This window comes from Phocoena sinus, chromosome 2 (assembly GCF_008692025.1).
Source record: "Phocoena sinus isolate mPhoSin1 chromosome 2, mPhoSin1.pri, whole genome shotgun sequence".
NCBI lineage: Eukaryota > Metazoa > Chordata > Mammalia > Artiodactyla > Phocoenidae > Phocoena > Phocoena sinus.
This window is the reverse complement of record NC_045764.1, coordinates 8,282,132-8,305,625: the sequence shown is the minus strand read 5'-3', so window position 1 is coordinate 8,305,625 and position 23,494 is coordinate 8,282,132. Positions and strand designations below refer to the sequence as shown.

At 49.9% G+C, this 23,494-nt stretch overlaps 1 protein-coding gene across 8 annotated transcripts in view; it reads right to left on the bottom strand.

Annotated features, from left to right (window-relative positions):
• The window catches only part of FRMD4A (FERM domain containing 4A), a 331,795-nt gene that overhangs the window by 41,925 nt on the left and 266,376 nt on the right, over positions 1 to 23,494 (bottom strand). For all 8 annotated transcript variants that reach the window (XR_004348140.1, XM_032620676.1, XM_032620632.1 and 5 more), the window contains exons 12-14: positions 18,665 to 18,741; positions 13,449 to 13,587; positions 6,714 to 6,855 (exon numbers count right to left, since the gene is read on the bottom strand). Coding sequence is in view for 7 of the 8 variants with exons in the window: in XM_032620676.1 (XP_032476567.1) it covers positions 6,714 to 6,855; positions 13,449 to 13,587; positions 18,665 to 18,741 (358 nt within the window). In the remaining variant the exon portion in view is untranslated. The remainder of the gene's footprint in view (positions 1 to 6,713; positions 6,856 to 13,448; positions 13,588 to 18,664; positions 18,742 to 23,494) is intronic.

Genomic DNA, 23,494 nt, shown 5'->3' with positions numbered 1-23,494 from the left:
GGGAAAGTGGTGGTGGGGGTGGTGGGATGAATTGGGAGATTGGGATTGACATGTATACACTAATATGTATAAAACAGGTAACTAATGAGAAGCTGCTATATAGCACAGGGAACTCCACTTCGCTGTACAGTAGAAACTAATACAACATTGTAAAACAACTATACCCCAGTTAAAAAAAAATTGACATCAAGTAATTGCAAAACATAAAGGAAATAAATTTGAACTGTAGGAATAAAATCTATATTTAAAAAAAAAGAAAAAAAAGGATGAAGATGAAAAGAAGAAGAAAAAAGCCCCCAAACATCATGGGATTGATACCAACTTCAGGCCGTGTATTTTAAGCTGAATACAGCCCTGACCATAAAGCTGGCAGACCCCTATCAGATCAGTTCTCTGGAAGGGGAGACGGCAGACAGCTGGCACCCTCATTATTATGTTAGTTATTAATAAACTGCCCAACAATGGCAGGAAGTGCTGGCATTCAGAGGGGGCGAACGTGTGAAGAGTTGAGTCATGGACATGGATGGGTCCCAGGCAGAGCAGGCCCTACACTCAGTACAACATGTTTTTCTCCAGAGCGGAAAGGGTCAGACAGAGCTGGGGGATCCCAGCAGACTGCAGGGTTTTGTTATATTTGGTTTTTTTTTTTTTTTTAAACCAAATATCCATCACCACATTCTTTGCAGTCCTGCTCTTGACAATGAAGATGACTCAACTGTGGTATCATTAATCCCACAGCCCAATTCCTATTTATAGGCACGACATGCCATTTTGTTTCTGGAGACAGCGGGTGGCTTCTGGCCCTGTATTTCCACTCAAAAAGCCAGCGTCAGTCTCATTGTTCTATTCCTCTAAGAAAGGATGTGCAGTAACATTTTTTCGTTTGGGGGCAGTTAACGCACAACCCACATGGGCCTGCATAACACGGGGTGTCTTCTAAGCAAGTCTGTGCCGTTCTTCTTTAAATCGGCTGAGAGCAAAAACACATCTCCCTGAGCCCCTACCCTCCTACTGCAACCACAACTGTTCTGGGATGGCAAATTCCAGAAGCAATGCTGGGACAATCCGACACTTCTTCTCGCTTTCAGAGGAGCTATGGAAAGGCCATGCGTGTTCAGCATGCAGTTGTTTGGTTTTTTCTTTTGTCATTCCAGTTTTTTCCCTTCCCCATTTGTTTCTGAGATTTCAAGAAATGGGGGTAAGGAAGAGAGGAATAAACCCTTTAAAGTTCCCACAAAAAGGATTTTGGATGCTTTTTCTGAATTCCGAAAACATCCCCATCACCAAATGTTTTGAATTCACAGTTGTCCTCTCAAACTCTATCTGAACCCTGGAAAATCTGGAGGCTCTCCTAGGGCACAGTGACTACAACGTCCCCTGCTTGTCACCACCCCGCCTCTCCCACCCCGCAGTGGTCAGGCAACAGGCTGGCTGGTTACCCAGAGGTGCAGAGCTTGTGAGGAGACCAAGATGGGGGCGGGGGTGGGGCTCTGCTGGCCTGGAATGGGGGCTGTGCCCTGAGCTGCCTCAACCTCCCTTCCTCCAGGGGATGCTCTGGGACAAGGGTCCTCACCTCCTTTCAAAGCCTGCCCGCCGGAGCCCCTTCACGAATGGATTTGGGACACGGGTTCCATAACCTTCCTAGGGCCTGAATCTCATGCAGTGCAATTTTGGGAGGTGAGGGCTTGATCCCTTTTAATCTGACACAGCTCAGAAGGCTCAGCATCTCTAAGGGTCTCTAGTGGGACTACAGGTCTCCCACGGGACAGCCCTGGGTACTACCACCAAAGAACTCAGAGGGTCTTGGCCCCGAGCCCTAGTAAATCATTTCAACTCTGCAGACCTTTTCTTTTCGAGATGTTAGCCCCTGGCTCAGGTCAATAATAACTGTGGACTTCTGACTTCTTTAACGATATCAATAGCATTTCTTCATTTCTTTAGCATCTGAGACCTCAGATAGCTTTAAAATGACTGAAGTCCACTACTTCGTAATGATGTACCCTTGTTAAATACGAAAATCACCTTCAAAGTTACTAAGAGTTGGAAATATTTTATCTCTCTTTTACTTCAATAAATAGTACACAAACTCTTTGAGAAGAGAAGCTGTAACTTTTAAAACGCTACGCATAGCCCCTAGCGAAGTTCGGGAGCTAGAAAAAATGTTTATACGGTAGCAGTATCACAGTGTGGTTACACGGCTCGGTTACGGCACTATTTGGGTACAGACAAGGGTGGAAGGATAAAGGAAAGATAACGAGGAAGGATGGCCTTTGCAGGAGGGGCCTGATCTGACAAGATTAACCTTTGAAGGTCTGATACCATCACGACAAAAGCCATACGGTACAATTTGAGGGAAAATGTTAGTGGCAGGTTTATGAGCGGTCTTGGCAAGGACCGAGATGGCACACGCTCTGGGAATGTAGAAGGCTCTTAAAATGCAGCACATGCAGGATTCTTACTAGTATCCTTCAAAATTTAATTTTAACAATCGTGTATCATTGACATCAGTCTTGGTGATGATTTTTTAAGATCTGACACCACAAGTAGAGGCACCAAAAGTAAAAATAAGCAAATGGGACTACATCAAACTAAAAAGCTTCTGCACAACAAAGGAAACCATCAACAAAAAGAAAAGGCAACCTACTGAATGGGAGAAAAGATTCGCAAGTCATATATCTGATAAAGGACCAATATCCAAAAAGTATAAAGAACTTATACAACTCAACAACAAAAAACAGATCCAATTAAAAAACGGGCAGAGGATCTGAACATTTTCCAAAGAAGACATACAAATGGCCAACAGGTACATGAAAAGATACCCAACATCATTAATCATCAGGGAAATGCAAATCAAAGCCACAACGGGAAATCACCTCACATCTGTTAGAATGGCCATCATCAAAAAGAACATAACAACTGTTGGCGAGGATGTGGAAAAAAGGGAACCCTCACGCCCTGATGGCGGGAATGCGAGTTGGTGCAGTCACTATGTCAAACAGTCTGGAGGTTCCTCACAAAACTAATAATAGAGCTACCATATGACCCAGCAATTTCACGTCTGGGTATTTATCTGAAGAAATGAAACAGTAACTGGAAAAGATATCTGCACCCTCATGTTCACGGCAGCATTATTCACAATGGCCATGACATGGAAACAATCTAAGTGTCCACCAGTGGATGAATGCATAAAGAAATTGTAACCATAACACACACACAACAGAATATTATTCAGCCATAAAAAAAAAACCGAAATCTTGCCATTTGTGATATAAATGGACCCCAAGGGCATTATGCTAAGTGAAGTATATCAGAGAAAGACAAATACCATTTGATCTCACTGATACATAGACTCTAAAAACAAACGAACTAAAACCAAAAAACCCTGAGCTCATAGATAAAAAGAACAGACTGGCGGGTGTCAGAGACAAGGGGAGAGGGTGGGTGGAATAGGTAAAGCGAGTCAAAAGGTACAAATTTCCAGTCAGTAAATAAATGAGTCACGGGGAAATCATGTAAAAAATTAAAAAAATTGTGTACGGAACACCTACTGAGTGATAGGCACAGGGTTAGAGGTAGCAAAAAGAATTCTCAAGTGATGATCAGTTTCTCAAAATGCTTTTCAGGACTATTTATCAGACACCATCTTTTCTTAGCACGAGGCAGTAGGTGAAGGACAGACAATAACTGATCCAATAAGATACTAGGTTATTTGCACCCTATTTCCTGAGTGAGAGGTAGATCATAGGGTCTGGAAAGTGTCATAAAAAGAGTGCTTAAACCAAGGCCATCCCGAAAGAGCGACGCCCTCTCCTTCTGTGGGAGCCCATCACTAAGAGGCCTTCCCCACACACAGTCAGGCAGGATGCACTAAAGGATGAAAAGCATGGGTGGGAGGCTAGCCTAGATTTCTGTCTGGTGGGGGATGGGAAACCGTCCCATCCAGGTGGGACTGCAAGGCCTCAGGTGAAGGCATCTTCTCCTGCACATGAAAAGTCAGAGGGGCAGCAATCACAGACCTGGCAGTGATGGCCAGATCGACAGGTCCTAGAAGTTCCCCGAGTTGACTGATAGAACACTTCCTGTGCAAGGTCTCTCCTTCCACTGACCCATGGCCCTTCCTAAGCCAGAGGCGGGGGAGACCTCCCCACAGAGCCTCAGCAGTTAAGGACCATTCTTCAGCATCTAACTTGCAGGGCTGGGCTGAGTTCGAAATGCTCCCTGGCCTGGTCACGGCTCACACCTCTCCACCTCCTTCCCCGTCTGCCCAGCTTTCCTCTTGCTTAGCTGAGCAACAGAAGGTGGGCAGGCAAAAGGCTGAGGGTCTCAGTCCTAAGGACGGAGCCACCGCGGAAGTGGGGCAGGCAGGGGGCCTCGGCTACCTCCATCGATGCCCAAACAGCTTTGCCCGGGGTCCTCGTCACTAAGTTATCAGACATGAAAAAATTGCTCTAATATCCTGAGATAAAGATGCATATATCAGGTGTGGGAGTGGATTCAGCAGGAAAGTTTTTTTTTGATTCATCTCCTAGCTCATGGGATTGATTATTAATGTCAAGCTTGGCGGTAACAGAGAGGAATTGCTATCCAGTCTTGAAGATGCCTGGATCTCGGTATCTCAATTTCTTTCTGTTTTTTTTTTGGCCATGCCGCCAAAATAACTGGGGATCCCAGTTGCTGCACCAGGGATCGAACCCGCACCCCCTGCAGTGGAAGTGCAGAGTCTTAACCACTGGACCGCCAGGGAAGTCCCTGGATCTCATTTCTGATGGTTGAATGATGTCAGCTCCATGTTAGACGCTTTGGGGATCCTGTTCACCACCTCCGCTCTACCTGCTATTACGTTTGTACCCTTGGCGGCTGCCAGAGACAAAGGGCCTGAGCAGATGGACCAGGACACAGGTGTAAAAGTGGGGAGACCGAGGTTCCTCGCAAGAAGAGTGGCTCTCAAAGTGTGGTCCCCAGACCAGCATCAACATCACCGGAGAGCTTGTCAGAACTTGCTAGAAATGATAATTCCCAGGCTCACCCCAGACCTACAGATCAGATACTCCGGGGCCGGAGCCCAGCTATCTGAGTTTGAACGAACCCTCCAAGGGGTTCCGATGCACTTGGAGGGCAGGGAACCCCTGAGCTGGAAGAATCTATTCTCCTGGGTATAACATGCCACATTCAGAACGAACATAGATTTCCAAGGGGATATGAAACCACGGCAGGGATGCACCGCTCACTGAGGCTGAAGGAAGAGGTGGGCTCATCTGTGGCTGGATTAGGAGGACAGCGGACAGATTAAATCCAGGCTCAGATCTGAGACTCTGGGCTTTAGTGGGGGGTAGGGATGTCTAGGGGACAATCCCAGGGCTGACTCTGGCCCTGCCCTTCATCATTCTGCAGGCGATAGGAAGTGGCTGGAATTCGAGGCAGGGGTCTTGGACTTTGTATGGCGTTCTCTTTACTACAGCACTGTCCACGGTCTTCACTGTAAACCTCTAAGCCTCAGAAACGATGATTACTTGGCCCATTGTATTGATGGAAACTTTCTAAGGACCCAGGACAGCGAGAGGTTTACGGTGAACCTTAACGGTGATCTGGCAGAGGCAGAAACGACTTTGTGGAGCCTGAAACCTACATAATTTTGGTGGCTCCGTTTAAGAAAAAGAATGTATTACGTTCACAGGTTGTATAAAACGCCTGGCCTGTGCACACATGACCTGGGTCCTCCCAGGACCTTAGAAAGGCCTGTCCATCTTCACCCTCGCCCTTCAGGTCTGAGGGTTTTCCCTGGCTGTGATTGGATTCCACCAGCCCAGAAGCTAACTAGGCAGCTTTCGGCTTTCCCCACCCCCTCCTGTCTTTTTCCTTTATTTTATTTTGTCACCGTCTGCAGTCACCACGTGTACAGAGCTGACCCTGGAAGATGAGGTAGGGCAAAGACTTCCTGCTTTACTCTCTGGCTCAGAGGCAAGGAAGTGTGTACTGGCTCCAAGAATAATCAGGCCTTGACCACGTGGCCTGGGGAGTGAACTGTGTTGTACTTTTCTAACATTTCCAGACAATTTTTGCCTCCCTCTCGCTCCCTGCCCAACTCAAAACCGCCACCCTTCCTGTCACTCCAGCCAATGGCATCCCTCCTCCTGAAGTCCAGCCCCATCTCAAACCTCGGGGCATTTCTGCCCCTCCCAACACCTCAAGACAAATGACTGGCCCGGGCCCCCCCCCCCCCCCCCCCCCCCCCCCGCAGAAACAGACGGCAACCAGATCCCCTGAGCCTCCCTTTCAAAGCGCACTCCGCGACAGGTCTCTTCTTTCCAAACGATCAAGGGGGTTCTGTACTTTGGAAAGCCTCGAGAAGTCCCCCTGGGAACAGAATGTAGGCCACTCAGCAAGCACCACGAGCCTGACCTTCAGCCCCTCCTCGCATAATCCTCCTTGAGTGGCACACAGGCAGCCCGCGCCGTGCGTCCTTGGAGCCGGCATTCCTGCCGCTCAGCCACCAGCACTGGGAAGGCTCTGGAGGCCGCTCGAAGGCACTTAGGTGGCCTTCCCACACCGGGAGGTTCTACTGCCGCTTCTCCCCCGCCCCTGCTTCCACGCGGTGATACTGTCGGCCGTTTCCTCGGACCCCCGCTGGGCCGCAAACCTTGCTCAGGACGAGAGAGCCAGCGGCTCCGCCCTGCCCCCTCGGAGCGCCCCAGCCCCCGGGGGCCGCCACCCACCTGAGGACAGCAGGCTGCCGCTGCTGCCGCTGATGATCTTGCCCTTGCTGCCCATGCTGGCCAGCTTCGACGTCTTCAGCGTCCCCGTCTCCGTCAGGTCGATGGCGATTTCGCTCAGGCTGCGGGCGGCATGGATCTTCGACTAGAAGGACCACCGGGTTGGGCAGGTTAGACGCGGGCCGCTCCCCTCCCAGCCAGGACACGCTCCCCTCCGGAGAGCGAGAGCGATCGCTCGCTCGCCCGCCCGTCTTTCCGAGATCTAGCAAACGGCCTCACAGGCCTGCGAACTGACACATTTTTCTGTCTGTGTCCCCAGGGCCCATCGCTCATCCCCTGAAGCTTCCCCTTCCCCGGTGGGAGCATATAAAGCTCCAGAGGTGACACGGCGAGGAATTTTCGAAGCCTGTTATCCCACAGGCTGTATGTACAGGGCTTACAAGTGTGGACTTCGGAGTCAGCTAGGCCTCGGTGGAGTCCTGATTTGGGGAAGGACTTAACCTCGCGAAGCCTCATCAATCGCAAGCGTAACACAGGGAAAGCACCACCTACCGCTCAAGGTTTTGTTAGGGTCAAAAGAAGTAAGGCAAGTGAAGGCATCCCTCCACCCCCAGTTCCCTCCCCTCCCCTCCCCTCCCCTCCCCACTGCCTCCTACATAGCTCTCAGTGAACAGTAGCAATTTTACTTGCTACTGTGATTTTGTGCTTAAAAGAAGGAGGAAAAAAATAATTTTCAGCTTTGTGAATGATTTAAAGGATGTCTGAAGCAAATTTATGAAGTTCCAGTAACTTCTAAGGTGGTTTAACCTCATAAATTATTAGCCATGGAGCCATGAAAACTTAGAGGGTTGGGAAGTGACCACACTGTCAGCCTGCAAGCGTGGTGTGTAAGGGCTTCTGCAACAAATGCTCATCTGGATGCTCGGTTCCCCCCAAGGGGGCCCTGACACGGTGCTTTGCTTCTATTTTGGTACCTAAACATAGGAGCCGAAGTCTTCAGATTACGGTTAAAAGTCCACTCCATTTATGCTACAAATTAACTGGCCCACTTTGTCGACAGTAACAGCAAGTTAGAGAAATTAGAAAAGGACTCTGCATTCATGATTACGTTCCTAAACTCAACTGTTTGCAGTGAAGCTTTCTGCTCTAGTTCCCACCTTGGGAGGTAGAGGTGGGTTTGTGTGTGCCACGCATGTGTTGGACTTTTTTTTTTTTTTTTCCTTTTTCAAGAAATCAATTTGTGACAATGCTTCAGGAAGTGGCTTTCGCTGCACTGCGGACTTTTGGAAAACAACTATAAATCCTAGTATAACCTGTACATGTGCTGATTTTTTTTGCAGTACGCGGGCCTCTCACTGTTGCGGCCTCTCCCGTTGCGGAGCACAGGCTCTGGACGTGCAGGCTCAGCGGCCACGGCTCACGGGCCCAGCCGCTCCGCGGCATGTGGGATCCTCCCGGACCAGGGCACGAACCCGTGTCCCCTGCATCGGCAGGCGGACTCCCAACCTCTGCGCCACCAGGGAAGCCCCATGTGCTGATCTTTCTGTGGCCACTGGTGCACACATGGAGCCAGCGGAGGGTCCCAACTGAGGTTTTGATGCGTGTTCACTGGTGTGAGACTAGGTCTGTCCGCCACACAGGAGAAGCCACGGAGGACGGGCAGACCAGTGCCCGGCTCCCTCTTATTCACATCCTGAGCCCAGGTGCCCACAGCGGTCCAGCAGGGTCTGTCTGAACCCGGAGGCCTTGCCCTTCCTCTGGCCTCCGTGTTGATGCCAGAATTGGTGAAAGACCATGACCTCTGACCGCCAAGTACTTTCCTCACGTGAATGAGATGAGAGTCTGAGGGGCAGAGGAAATGCTGAGACTTTCTGCTTGTTTTGTTCACCGGGTCTGACCCATTTTCGTCCTCACCCTCTTCTATCTCACTGGTCCTTCCTTGACTGATGTCTCCTCTCTGACCTCAACTTTTGTCCCTGCATTCAGAACTAGGCTGCCTTCCTGGGGTGAGGGCTTCCTTGCTCATAACACAATCCCAGCTGCCAGCGCCTCGCAGGGTTTTCTGGCTTGTAGCAGAAGGCAGGCGCATCTCTGCTTCATTCCGACACAGTGTATCAGTTGCATCCACCTGGCTGAGTTTTATCCTCTGAGCAAAGCACAACCCATCACTTCCTCTCTTTCAACACTGTTCTTCTACCAAGGCCCAGCCTTTACCAAGAGAAGCCCACGCTTGCAGTTCTGCAAGAATAACTCATGAAGACACAGACCATTTCAGCCTGGTGAAGGACCTGGGCTCTGAAATCAGAAAGACCTGGACTGAAATCTTGGCGCTTCCCAGTGAATCACAGTTTGACCTTGATTTTCAACCTCTCTGATACTGAGATCCCTGTTTGTAAAATGGAGCTGTTAAAACCCACACCACGGAGGTGTGATATCAGGACGAAATCAGATGCTAGACATCAAGGCCAGTGACACTGGAATAGGAATAGGATATAAATCAGGGCCTGGCAGGAATTTCCTAGGTGAGGTTCAATGAATGACTCAACTGGAGATTTGGGGGGATCTCATTAATCTCAAGGAAGACCTGTCCCCACCCCACCTCCAGCCCCACCACACCAATCTCAGAGGCAGGAAACAAAATACAGAAAAAGGACAACAGACACACTTCCCAAGGGAGACTAGATTCTTAGAAGTTTTAGGAAATTACTGGCTTCTCTCTAGAATGGAAATATCACAGTGACTGAACAGACCAGGTGGGGAGAGAACACAAAGAGATGAATTGATGGCGAGATTCTCTCCCTATAAAGTCAAGTCTTTGTGCCCAAGCAGAAGAGCCTCCGAAGTTTTGGATGTTTTGCTCTGAGGGTCTTGCTGTACTAAGTATTATTATGGGTATTCTGTAAGCAAGGTTTAATTGGCCCTGACATGCTTTCCCTTGGCTTTTGATCTAGATGGAATGAAGAATAGCAAACTGGATCAGAAAAAAAAAAAAAAGATTAAGAAGAAGGAAAGATGTTTGGACTGGGGGCCAACTCAAGTTCTCAATCTGAATACAGAGGAACAGTGACTCAATTTAAGCTCTCAAGTATCTTCCTCTGAACTCTGCAAGATATTCCTTGGCTCTGGGGTACATACGTTGGCAGGATCTAGCTGACAATATTTCTGATCTTTGGGGTCAGCGGATATAATCTACCAAATCTGACTGATGCCAGCACAGCCTCTCATTCTGAATGAGCTGCCAGAAAGGGACCAATATCGCCTCTTTCCGCTCTGTCTTTGGTGATGGAGGGTGGGTGGGCAGGCGTGTGTGTGTGTGTGTGTGTGCGAGAGAGAGAGACAGAGAGACAGAGAGACAGAGAGAGACAGAGAGAGACAGAGAGAGAGATTTTCTAAGTGATTTACACTAGGACCCTGAAAGAAGAAAATGACCAAGCGCCAGGGCAAGAGCACTAGGCTTCTCAGCTACCCACCCCCACTGGCTCCAACCACTAGATTGCACTTGTTTCTGGGGTTCATGAGCACCCCTCGGGAGGCCTGGGCTTTGCTGAAGCACTTCAGAGAAAGGAATGGTTGGCACGGCCTGATACAGTAGAGTGTGAAGCAATGGCCAGTATGCCAGCCAACACGGGCTGTTCAGAAATATTTGGAAACACTCCATTCCAGGCCTGCCAGCCATCACTCACCCTGAACCATCCTGCCCACTGGAGATGGGTCACATCACTGTTGTCTGAAGAACATTCCAGAAATGAAAGGTGTTGTGACACAATTCCTAAGGTGAATTTTATCATCTCCGATTTAATCGGGGGGGGGGGGGAACTTTTAGAGAATTTAAACTTTACACACAGGTGTCGGCCAGGAAACGGTATGTTGCGTTAGTAATGATAATAGTGAGAGATAGCACACATCTCCTAAAGCAACTTCACCAACACTGTCACTGGACTGATCAGTGATTCTGGTCAAGAGTTTCCTTTGCTGTGCTCTAACTGTGGAAAGCAAGCAGGAGCGAGGAAAGACTTGCCCGGGGACATAGAACGGGAAGGCAGAGTCCTTGGACCTCCCCATGGGGGAACCCGTTCCTCACCAGTCACTGCAGGCTGAGCAACTGATTCCACTAAGAAATACATGGGCGGGCTTCCCTGATGGCGCAGTGGTTGGGAATCTGCCTGCTAATGCAGGGGACATGGGTTCGAGCCCCGGTCTGGGAGGATCCCACATGCCGCGGAGCAACTAGGCACGTGAGCCCCAACTACTGAGCCTGCGCGTCCGGAGCCTGTGCTCCGCAACAAGAGAGCCCACGATAGTCAGAGGCCCGCGCACCACGATGAAGAGTGGCTCCTGCTTGCCACAACTAGAGAAAGCCCTCGCACAGAAACAAAGACCCAACACAGCAAAAATAAATAAAAATAAATTACTAAACTCTTACCCCCAACATCTTCTTTAAAAAAAAAAAAAAAAAAGAAAAATACATGGGCTCCGGGCACTGTGAGTATCCAGAGCTTATCTGGGGCAAATTCTCCTGCTCCTGGGGGTAGGTGCATGTCCTTCAGTCCCCCAGGGGTGGCTGAGCTGAAAGCTCCCTATTGCTGTGAGCATTTGGTCTGGTCTCTTGAGAGAGACTTCTTGTTAATAAGTGATCTATGATAGTTACTTTTTGAGGTTTCCTTGTTACATCAATGGGTTGACCTGTAAGCCTGCTGAATAAGGCTTCTCCAGCTGCACAGGAAGACCATCTTTGGGAACAGGGTTGCGGAGCCCTAAGGATGGGCCTCCTGCCTTACCCCATAGATCCTCTAATGTGAAAAGCCAGCAGAGGGAGGAAGAGTTCTAACAGCTAATATAACACCCTTAGGCTGAGATAGGCTGTTTCTCTTCCCCATTCAAAATCAGTGTGTGTAGGGTCTGCCCGCAAGAGGAATTGGCAGTGGGGTTCAGGTGGGTTGCCAAACCCTCTACCCCTCGTCACGCACTGCCAAACAATACGCAGGATGGGATCAATGGTCTCAGGTTTTGACCTCCAACTCCTGCCACTGGAGGGCAAAACACTGACACCCACCCACTGTCTCAACCTAAAGCATGAGTCAGAAGGTTCTGGCCTCGTTTCTCTGGATCGAATCGGGCCTCAGGTTCCTGTGCCAATGCCCACCATCACCAGGAGTGATGCAGAATACTGTCATTATTCCTGGCAACAAAAATATTCCACCCTGTGCCCATCCACCCCCCGAAAATGACCAAACAGGCGGGAGGAAGAAGACTTAGGAGAAGAGAAAATGTGTTCCAAAGGAGAACGTGACTCCTACACGGGAAAGGCTGTGATTGAAACTGAATCATGACTTGAGGGATTGTTTGCTTCCTGTCCTATTTTCTTACTATCTTTCTCTTACCTCCCGCTCAACCCCAACTCTCTCCTTCCAATCCTCCCCCCAAGCCAGGGAAGGAGCAACTCCACTCAGAAGGAATATAAGGCCAAACAGGAAGCCATAAGGATCCAAAAGGGCACCAATCCAATAAGTCTTGGGCCCAGTAAGCCCAGGGTCCTGCCACTTCCTCCTCTCTCTAGGACGCACGGGATGGGATAAAACCTCCCACAGGTGGTGGTACTGACTAGACCAGGGGCCAAGGTCGATCTCCCTCTGAAGTTCTGTATTCCACTCCCCACCTGTCCCAAGCCAGCAGGATCCTAAGAAAGATGCAGAGCCCATCTTGATATGGCTCTTCACCTGAGGGGTAATGAATGGGAGTGGCTTGTGTGGGGAAGGCAGGGGAAGCACGGCAGACAAGGCTGGAGGAAGAGGGGGCAGAGGGTTGATATGAGCTGTGTGCGAACCAAGGAGACGTCATTTTCCCCACCACGGCCACGCCCCACGTGTGTGTCTGAACCGGGGCTGGGTCAAACCTCCCTTGGAGGATAACTGTTTACTATGGTCTGAGGCTCCAGGTCTACCTTAGGGAAACAGACTTGTTGCTTTTTTTTTTATTATAATGTTTCCGGTTTTGCAATTTTAAGAAGTGGAGTTGGCAGTTGGAAAAGCCTGGAGGGTTTTCACAGCAATTATCCTCAACAGTTAGGTGGTGTCTATTAGTTGCGAGTGGTTCCTTTTTTTTTTTTTTTCCTCAAAAGGAAAACAGGGTTTCCCTGGTGGCGCAGTGGTTGAGAGTCCGCCTGCCGATGCAGGGGACACGGGTTCGTGCCTTGGTCCAGGAAGAGCCCACATGCCGCGGGGCGGCTGGGCCCGTGAGCCATGGCCACTGAGCCTGCGTGTCTGGAGCCTGTGCTCCGCAACGGGAGAGGCCACAACAGTGAGAGGCACGCGTACCGCAAAAAAAACCAGACAAAAAAACCCAAAAAACCCCCCAAAAATCCCAATATGCCACCGTTTACACACCCAAAAGGACTGCTAACTTCCAGGAGAGATTCCTGAGGTTCAAAAGCATGGGGGAATTCCTCAAGAGGGCCCTACTTGGCTGCAGCAAATGTTCTGAGTGGCTCTGACCGTGGTTGACCAAGTCGCCGAGGACACGTTGTTCTCTTCAAGAGCTGATCTCAGGAGCTGCCTCCTATAGTCCTAAAAGGCCAGTCTCACCTGTGCACATCTCAGAGCAAGAGATGCAGAGCCGCCCCAGCCATCCAACTCCTAATCCCCCAGCTACGAAATCCAGACAAGGGCCCTCGTCTGCTCACAGCTCAGTGAAGGGTCTGGTCTTATCATAGGCCCTCCCAGTCCCAGGAAAGGGACTTACCTTACTCTGCTTTCTGTCCAGATAGAACTGGTGTTGGCTAATGGCCATAGCCCAGATGGACTTGATCAGTGCCGGACACGCGTACCACGTGTGCACTGCGATGCCGCTGTGTCCAAACGTCCTCCTCGTCACTGAAGCCCTGGGAGAGCAAGAATCAGAAGGGTCAAACACGTTTACAACGAGGGCCTGTGATCCTCAGCCAACAGCTTTTGCCGAGAACCCACTGGGTCCTAAAAGCTCCGGCATAAAGGTGACAGGTGAGCATGTGTGCAAGCACACACGAAACTGGCTGGCGAAGGCCATCTTTTCATTTTATTCTCTAAATAAACGTTGATTCTAAGGTACAGAACGTGATGGCCTGATGTACTGATACATATACACAGCGAAGCGATCACTGCAGTCAAACTAAAGAACATTTCCTCTCCTCACATAGGTACCATCGCGTGTGCGCGCGCGCGTGTGATGCAAGCACCCGAAATCCACTCGTAGCCAATTTCCAGTATATAATACAGTGCTATTCACTACGGTCACCAGGCTGTACATTACATCTCTAGGCTTATTCATCCTACATAACTACCACTTTGTACACCCTTCGACCAGCATCTCTCTCCATTTCCCCTACTTCTGCGTCCCTGGGAACGACGGTTCTACTCTCTGCCTCTGGGACTCTTTTAGATTCCACCAAAAGTAAGATCATGCAGTTCTTGTCTTTCTGTGTCGGCTTTATTTCACTTCCTAATACCCTCCAGGTCCATCCACGCTGTTGTAAATGGCGGGATGTTTTCTTTTTCAAGGTTGAATGATATTCCGCTGTGAATATACACCACGATTTCTTTATCTGTTCATCCATCAGTGGACACTTAGGTTGTTTCCATATCTTGGCTACCATGAATCGTGCTAATCTTTTAATTTACTGGCTCCTTAGGGTTCAGAATTTGGCCAAGCCTCTGCCTTGTCTGGAATAAGACAGGTCATTCTAGGTCACGGGATGGTCTTTTCTAATCTTCAGCTCCTGGCACTGGGCCAAGGCAAACTTCAGAGACAGGAAGAGCCTTTGACAATGTCCTTTATTAACCAGGCAAAGCTGCCTACGGTGAAGGAAGAGTAAATTCTCTCCTAATTGCCACAGCATCTAAGGCAATCAGAACTGCTTACATTACTCGCACGCAATCTTCCTCGCAAGTTGGTTATCAATTTCAAATATATTCAGAGGGCAGGTGGGGTATAAAGAATCAGGAGAGGAAAGGCAGAAAGAAATGAGCCGGGGAGAGGAAAGGCAGAAAGAAATGAGCCCGGCCAATGCCGACCCACTACCCATGTCCACATACACGTCTGTAGGAGATGTGGAGGACGTATGTGCACAGAGCAGAGAGGCAGTCAGACTTTAAACCGAAGGTGGGAAAGAATGGTCCCAACATAATTCATCACATTAATGGAATCAAGGGGAAAAAGAGTTATATGATTACGTTCTCAGTGAAGTATACTTTATAGGACGGGTACACGATTTTGCAAGTGAAATCTGAGAATGTGTTTCCATACATGCGTGTGCGTGCGTGTGCGTGTGTAGGGCAAGGTGATGGGACAGTGGGGTGAGGTTGGGGGTATCTTATGTGCACATCAGAAGGACAATGTGTGTTCAAGATTGAGCTATCTCATTTGGGTGAAACTCGGGGTAGTCAGGACTTGTGAATAATCATATTATTTTCATGGCAAGTTTTCCCTTGAAGGAGATTAGAAGCTGCTCCTATCACCTTCCCCCGGGGGCTCCAGATTTAACAGTAGGTGTTCTCCAGACCCACTTTTAAGGAGGAATTCGAATCTGGCGGTCAGTTAATACTACTGGTTCCAAGCAGAGTGTTATTCTTCCCTTTGGTTATAACTAAAGTTAAGAGCAAATGCCAGCTCACAAAGGAACACACAACTGAAACTAATGGAAAAGGAGCCAGCAAGAGAGTAAGGAGGAAACCCCCATGGTCTCTGCACGCGTAAAAAGAAACTGCTCTGAATACTCACTCTGGCTTCCGTGGCAATGGCTGATCCTGGGAGTAAATTCATTTTTTTTTTTTTTTTCTCCCAGAAAAGGTGAATTGGAGAGGAAAAGTAACTTGAAATGTATTTCAGGGGCGGTAGTGAGAGCAGTGCCAGGCTAGGTGTATTTTTCAGGTAAGGCGGGGGCGGGGAGGGAAGAGGCTGGCTGGTCTGTTCCCAGGAGCACCTAAATCAGATGCTCTCAGAGTGTTTCTCCGGCCCGATAATGATTTTCTCTCTTCTCTACACTGTTTGCTGCAGGTTCTTCCCACCCCACCGACTCCTTCTGCTTTGCCAAGCCCAGAGAACCGCAGAAACAACGCTGGGTATCGATGAGAACACCGGTCCAGGAGAGCAAAGCTGGAAGCATCTTCTGGGACAGCCGAGCCATGCCCTGTCCTCGCAGTGTCCCAGGACGCCCATCTTCAGGACACGACTCTGCACCACACTTGCCATCCTATAACTTTGCTCCTGGCTTCCTTCCTGGTTTGGGGGAGGGGAAGACCCCTGAACCATCCCAACACAGTACAGTTGATTAGATGACTCTTCTGTGTTCAAATAAACAAGGCAACAGCAGCAGGACGACATGTTTAACTGGAGCAGGGCCAGGAGGCCGTAGAGGAGTGCTTACCGCAGCGCCAGGCGGGGCTCCAACCCCCCAGGAGACACGGGCTTGGAGCTTTGGCTTGGCCACTAAACTAAGTAGCTAACCTGGAACTATCCCCTTTGCCTGCCCTGTTGAGCATTTGGAAAAGGTGCCTTTAAAGGCATTGTCAACCTGGGTCTCCACCGCTGCCATCAAGGAAGCCGCGTCTCTGGCCTCTCCTCGTCTCCCCTCTCCTCTCCCTGCGTGTCTCTAGGCTGACAGAGGACTGCTTTCCGAGGGGACGTGCTCATGTTGTGTGCTCAGACTGCCTCTGGCGCCTGCAGTTCTCTCTTAGGCCCACCTGCCCGACATCTTTATCCCCCTGAGGGCCCACCTTGAGCTTTACATCCTTAGCTAAGATTTCTCCTTCTCAAGAAGCCTCCCCAGACCAGCACTTATAGGCTGTGCCATCTGGTACTTGGTACCCGCTGTCTGTGTATAGCATGGCGGTAAGTCACATACGCTTTGGAGCCAGACTCCCTGGGTTCATATCCTGTCTTTACCCCTTAACTAGCTTTTTGTAACCTGGAGCCGGTTACTCTGCTTCTTCTGTGCCTGTCTCCCAAGTAGAAAAGGAATACTAGTACCTATTTTCTGGGGTTATAGCGAGGACCCAATGAGATAACTGTCCAAGTGTTTAGAACAGTGACCGTGCAGAGTAAACACTTAATAAACGTCAAGTTCCTTCTTCTGCCTCTCCAACTATGCTAGAAGTTCTTTCAGGGCTTCCTTCTATAGCCCAGGACACGTAACTGTGCCTGGACACAGGAGCTACTCAACAAACGTGAGATTGATCACTTTCATTTAATAGGCTAAAAGCCTACAGGATAGTAACATGAGGTCTGGACTCTTTCCAATATCCCTGGGTCTTGGGAAAGGGAAGGGAATTTAGAATTACATCACGAATAGGACAATAGACCCAGACAGAGAGAACACGACGAGTACGTACACACACACACACACACACACACACACACACACACGCCGCCCACTCACTCAAGGATGCGTCCAAGGTACCTCTGCATTAGCAGAATTCCCAACAGAGCACAGGCCCGGAGAGTCTGTCTCTAGTCCTACGCTCAGCCTCTTAGACCATCCAATCTCCAGTCTTTATTTTGTCAATCATCCGCTTTCCGCATCTGACCCATTGTGGCAACATTCATTCTGGGACATTACTTTCAGCATCTCTTGCCCCCCTGCCTGGCCTGAATCAATGCACTCCTGCTCTGCAGAGACAGGGTCTCTGGATCCTGAGCGCCTTCATGACAGGACCCTGAAAAACGCTGCACAGGCTGTTATACTGCCAACGCTCTCTATCATCACCTGACAACGAGACACGAATCTCTAAGACGTTCTCCGCCTGCCTGTTGCACGGTAACCATGGGGTGTCGGGGGGAGTTCTCACCCTACACGGGAGTTCTGTTTCAAGCAGATTACGTGGCCAGGCAAGCGGCACAGCAGTCCTCCTGGGTTATCACTGACCGCAGGAACGGACATCACCCCACAAGCCTCACCCTCTGATGGGGCAAAATCTTATTCTCATGCTGAGAGCTTTCTGGGAGGCACCTCAGCTTGTTTGAGCGCCCAGAAGCCATGTGTGTGAGGAACTGATGCCAACAACCCCTCTTTCCCGAACCAGGGCTGGGGTATGGACAGCACCTAACATCTACATCTACTCCTCCACAGGGCCTGATCTTTTCACTGTCTTCCCAGGGCTACCTTCTTGTTCTAAGTCTGCTTTTGGACCTATTGAAAGTGATTTATTCTTGAGCATTAGGTCTGTTTTTAGGGAATTTTGCTGCCGCTTCTGGGCTGCCTGTAACTCTAGGACTAGCAGACAAAGGGAGGAAAAGCCACGGTACATGCTGCCCCGAGAACCTTCCATGCAGGGCTTGCTGCATTCCAAAATGGGACCCTATTGTTTGGCATTGGACTTGGAGAGCATTGACTTTGACATGAGCGCTCCCTGGGATACAATGTGAGGTGGAGAGAAAAAGACTTGTATTTCTTTCACATCCACCCACCACGGCGAACACCCTAACATTACAGCTCACGGAATGAAACAACTTAGCACAACTCTTTCAGCTGTAGGTTCCTTCTGTGCTCACTCTTCAACCTGAAACGTTCTCAGAAGCTCTGACAAGCCATCCCTCAGGCTCTTCTCTGGCAAAAACTTTCTAGAAGGACTCAGACCACTGCTCACTTTAATTTGGTGATTGTTCTGAAGTGCTACAAATCTTTCCTAAAATGCCCTGGCTCGGAAAGACAATTCCACACGTCCGAGCAAGTAATACGTGTAGCCAGATGAGATGACCGAGGAACTGCTTATTTCACACACACGCACGCGCACACACACACACACAAACCCACTGTATTTCCCAACACATAGAACAAAACAAAGCTCTACTGTCTTACTTGAACTCTATTCTCCCGATCAACCACCCTCTTCCCCCCCCCGCAAATTGACAGCACAGAAATAGTAATATAAGTAATATGCCGGCGAGGCCACAAGCCCCCAGAAGAAAAGACTTGTCGAGCTTACCTGCGTGGGTCATGAACTTCCACAGAAAACTTCTTCTCTCTGAAATACAGGTTTTCCAACTGCCTCCACTGGAATATCTGGACAGAAAACAATGCAGTTGAAGTCCAGGAGTGGGCGGGTCACGGCTGTCGTCCTCCCTCTGTGGCTGCGCTTACAGCTCGCAGTTTCCTTATCAAAGCTCAAACAGTAAGGTTGTCTGCACCTCCCGTGCCTCTTGCTTGACACGCACACGCACACGCACACACACGCTGCTCTTCAGTTCAAAACCCCAGCAATGTGGCTGTGGATCTTCCTGCAGGCTTCTCAACGGGAACAAAACAAGTTCTTTTCAAGTGGTTCCCCGGCTCTGCTTGGCCTTTGTTGAATTCTCCAAGACAGTTCCCAGCTCTGCAGACTTTTCCCTCCAAGGAGAGGGGGAGGTGGGGGGGAGAGGAGGGCGGGCTGACGCAGGGAGGGAGCAGTAGCCATCTGCCTGCGGTGCTGAACCGAGCTTCCTGCCTCCAGTGCCGAACTGGGAAGGCAGTCACATTCCCAGCCTCCCCTCGGGACTCTACTTCCTGCCCATGAATGTGTAAGAGCCCAACTCGCCCTGGTGATCTGGGGCGGCTGGGGAAGCTTCCCCGAGAAGGGGGGGGGGTGCGGCTAGCACTCTATTTGGGGGCAGGCAACTCAAGATAACAATGTGAGCCCGTCAAGCCCGGCTTCTTTCTGCAGCACAAAGAATGCCAGGAGTCCTGTGGCCGGCAGGACGCGTGCTGCAGCCAGGAGCTCGCTGCGCTCAGGGAGGCAGAGAGTGAAATGAAGGCAGTTCTGAACAGTGGGAGCTAAACAGAGTTCCTGGCACTGCCTGATGGGCCCCTCTGGCCCTGGTGGACATTCCTCTTGGGACGAGGGAGCCTGTTAACTAAGAGGTTTGGGAGTAATCAAGGCTGCAGCATTACTCTGGAAGGGGGTCCTTTCATTGGATGAAAAAGGAAGTTACTTAAACTCTCTGAGAAATGTCAAGAGAGGTTCAAGTTATGCCCGTAACATTCATATTTATATTTGATGCATACTGTAGCCCCTTCTATAGACTGAGAATTTGAGTTTATTGAGCCCAAAGAAGGGTCAGAGTTTCATCCTGGGAGAGGCTGATTCCTCCCCTGATCCCCCCTTTCTCCACCCACTCAGTTAAGGCAAATGCTTTTTAGGGTCTCATCCTAGACCCAGCATCCCCTCAACTGGGGCCCCTGACGCTCTCTGATCTGCTCACATTTTCTCCTTCAAGATGACAATTTCTGTGTCCCATCCACCCGGCCCTGCTCTACCCAGGACACGGCTCCTCGGGGCTTGGCCAGAGGACTTCACCTCTTTGTCAAACTGGGCTGGAATAAAAACTGTTTCTAGAATGGCTGCGTGCTTCTCACAACCTGCTCTGCAGAATTTTACAATTATTTTGTCTGACTAATAGGGAGGAGGACATGGTTTTTTTCTGATTCCAGAGCTACCTCTTTTGTTCCCAGCTCAGAGTACATTTTGATCTGAAGTCCAAGGAAAACTGTACTTTTTTCTCCTTTCAGGTCAGTTCCAAGGAAAGCAAGTCCTACATGAGCTCAGACAGTCTTGTGTCAGATCATAGATGAAATGCCACCTGTGTAGTCGGTTACTTGAGTCCCAGGTCTGAGTCTTATGCCCTTATCTGATGCTCTGCTCTGCTAAATCCCTCAGTGAAATGTGAAAATTTCCTCTCTGACCCCCCATTGTTAGATATATACAGATGGTTCACCTGAACTTAGCTACAGACACAAAAGCACGGGGACTCACAGCTCCTTAACTTATAACCTGGAAGTAGTACACAGAACAACGTGGCCAGACACATGCTCTGGACTCTGCATCCGTTTGAATCCTGACTCCCCTATATTCAGACTGTGTGACCTTGGGCAAGTGACTGCATTTCCTTTAGCCTCAGTTTTCCCGTCCATAAAATGGCAATAACGCTCCTCTAAGGTAGAGGCAACAGATCCTGGGCATGGTACCGGTACAAAGTAAATGCTCAATGAACTCAGATCTCAGTACAATTCCTAGTTGTTCTTACCTCTCCCAAATCCTGGCGAATAAAGATCAACTCCAGAACAACTGAAATAATTCTTAAGTTTTTTTTTTGTTTTTTAAACTCAAGCCCTGTTGTCAGGGTTTAAGACAATAAAGGTTGATGATCTGCATCCTGGAAATCTTCAAGGAAGTGTACAGATTTAGTGCCCTGACCCCCACACCCCCTTTCCTCTGAAGAGAGGGGTGAGTGGTAGATGGCTCGTCCCTGAGCCAGACCCGCAGCCCCTGTGCTGCACCCACCTGCCCGGGTAAGGCAGAGCCCTGGCCAGGACCCGCTTCACAGGTGTGTGACCTGAGGGGCCCGTGCTCGGTTTTAACGTTCTGCTGTCTCCATCTTGAAATTCTCAATAAGACTGATCAACGGGCCCTGCATTTTCATTCTGTCCCAGGCCTGCAGATTATGTCACTGGTCCTGACCGGTGCTAATGCCATGGGCACTGTCCTGGGCTGGGCAGCACTTGGGGGAGGTACATCTGATGGGCAGACCTCCACAAGCTTTCTCTTTGTGGGTGTGCTTGTGAGCACCTCTCTTGGGCTTTGGGTCGGAAGCCCACCCCCCCCACCACCTGGTGAAAAACCCCAAAGCCCAACACTCAGGGGTTGGTTCCCTGGCAACTCCTCCCTCCCCGACTTTTTGCAAAACAGAATACACGCCGGGCCTTCCCCGGAAACGCTCCCCCATGCTGCTGGTGTGGAGAGCCTCATGTCTGCCGAGGACCAAAACAAAACCATGTGGGCTCTGCTGTGGCCCTTCTACCTGCTGCCACTGCCCAGATCCCTGCTTTCGGCACTGAACCCTGACGGCCCGGCTCCTGACATCTCCCCAGGAGGATGTACCGTCTGTAGACATTTCCAGCAGGGGGTAGAGCAGTGGCTTCGCCTCATGTTTGCTCTAGGCAGGGATCTTTTTTTTTTTTTTCAAATGAAATATTGGGAAGGGAGGGAGGGAAGGAAGGCAGTTTTCCAGGACAGGAAGGTCCCAGGAACCCAAAAGGAGGTGCTCATGAGGGAACAATGGCCTTGTCCTTTGCCCCCCACTTAGGGGAGACAGGAGGTGCTGGGGAACAGGGGGATGAAGCCAGCTGGACGCCCCCATGCATCAAGCTGGGCTGATGGTGGGCACGGGGACCCTACCTACCAAACCCTCCCCTCTGACGCTGACAAGCAGATATAGAGCAGACGCCTGACCGGGCCTCCCTTTATGAACAGGGTACACTGGGCTCCGATGTGCTGCTTTGGGGACGGCCCCTGATCGTCTGTGTCACTTCAGGGGAGCCTCCCGGGCTCAGTACAGCCACCATAACCCGGCCACCAGCTAAAGACACCCCATAAAGACTCACCGGACACACAATGATGGTTACAACTGGGCTAGAGCCCTTAGGATTTTGCCTAATTTCTATGGCCAATTCTGCCCAAGGAGGTACCTAAAAGCTCAAACACACGGTCTAGCAGTAATCAAAGGGCTTATTAATACCTACGAAAAAGGCCTTTCTCATGCACTTCATCTGGGCATCTTTAAAAAGCAGATGTCTTGGGCTTCCCTGGTGGCGCGGTGGTTGAGAGTCTGCCTGCCGATGCAGGGGACACGGGTTCGTGCCCCAGTCCGGGAAGATCCCACATGCCGCGGAGCAGCTGGGCCCGTGAGCCATGGCCTCTGAGCCTGCGCGTCTGGAGCCTGTGCTCCGCAACGGGAGAGGTCACAGCAGTGAGAGGCCCGCGTGCCGCAAAAAAAAATAAAATAAAAAAAAAGATGTCTCTTCTTTGATCTTTTAGTATCCCCCCACAAGAAGACCAAGTGGGAAATTTTCTTCTTGGGGAAAACGAGGCCCAGAGAAATTAGAGGAAAATGCCTAAGGCCACACAGCAAGTCAGTGAAGGAACCAGAAAGAGAAATCAAGGGCACCTGGCCCATTACTCTAACCTCTAACTATGCTCCTTTCCCCATAGGTCCCTCAGTTAGTGGGAACAGCTCTTACTCACTAAAGGATGGTTAACTTTATGAGTGGAATGGTTTTTACAAACAAGCAGCAATGTGACTCTAGGTAGGATGTACAAAGCCACATCTCTTCTGTCCTACACACTGGATTTTATTTCCTTTACAGGTTGTAAACGATAATACATATCACTCCTTTCTTGTCTTAGAGACCTGGGTTCTTCTAGTTTTCCATACAGAGATGCCTCAGTACCCGTAGCTTTCCATCAGGGACTGACAAACAACAAGAATCATGATTAAGAACAGCCTTAATAACTTGGCCTTGCCTGGAAAACAGAAACAGAGAGAAACCATCCAGAAGCAGTTTCGAGAGCGCGCCTGTCGCCATGGTTGGGACCATGGCTGGTCCTGGATGTGGATTCGTGGCTTCTGACCCAGATGTGTGATTCCCAAGCGATCACAGGCCCTCCACTTCCCCTTTCCGGGCCCCAATGTCATAACGTATAAAAGACGAGATGGGAGACGTTTATCCATGGAAAGCAGACAAGAGTGGCTAATAAATAGAGCCTTTGAGTCCTGAGTGCAGCAGGACGCACTAAAAATACTTAACGAGCAGGGCCAGGTTACTGGATCCTATTAGCTGGTCTGCCAGATTCCCACATCCTGTGTACGCTGAAGGTCAGGGCCAAGGAGGACTCATGTCCTGTTCTTTCTGAGCGGGTGAGGGCACAGCGGGGACAGGCAGAGGGGCCTTGGATCCCTGACACTTCCTCCACAGCCAGTGTTTACTGGGCGCTAGCGCAGCA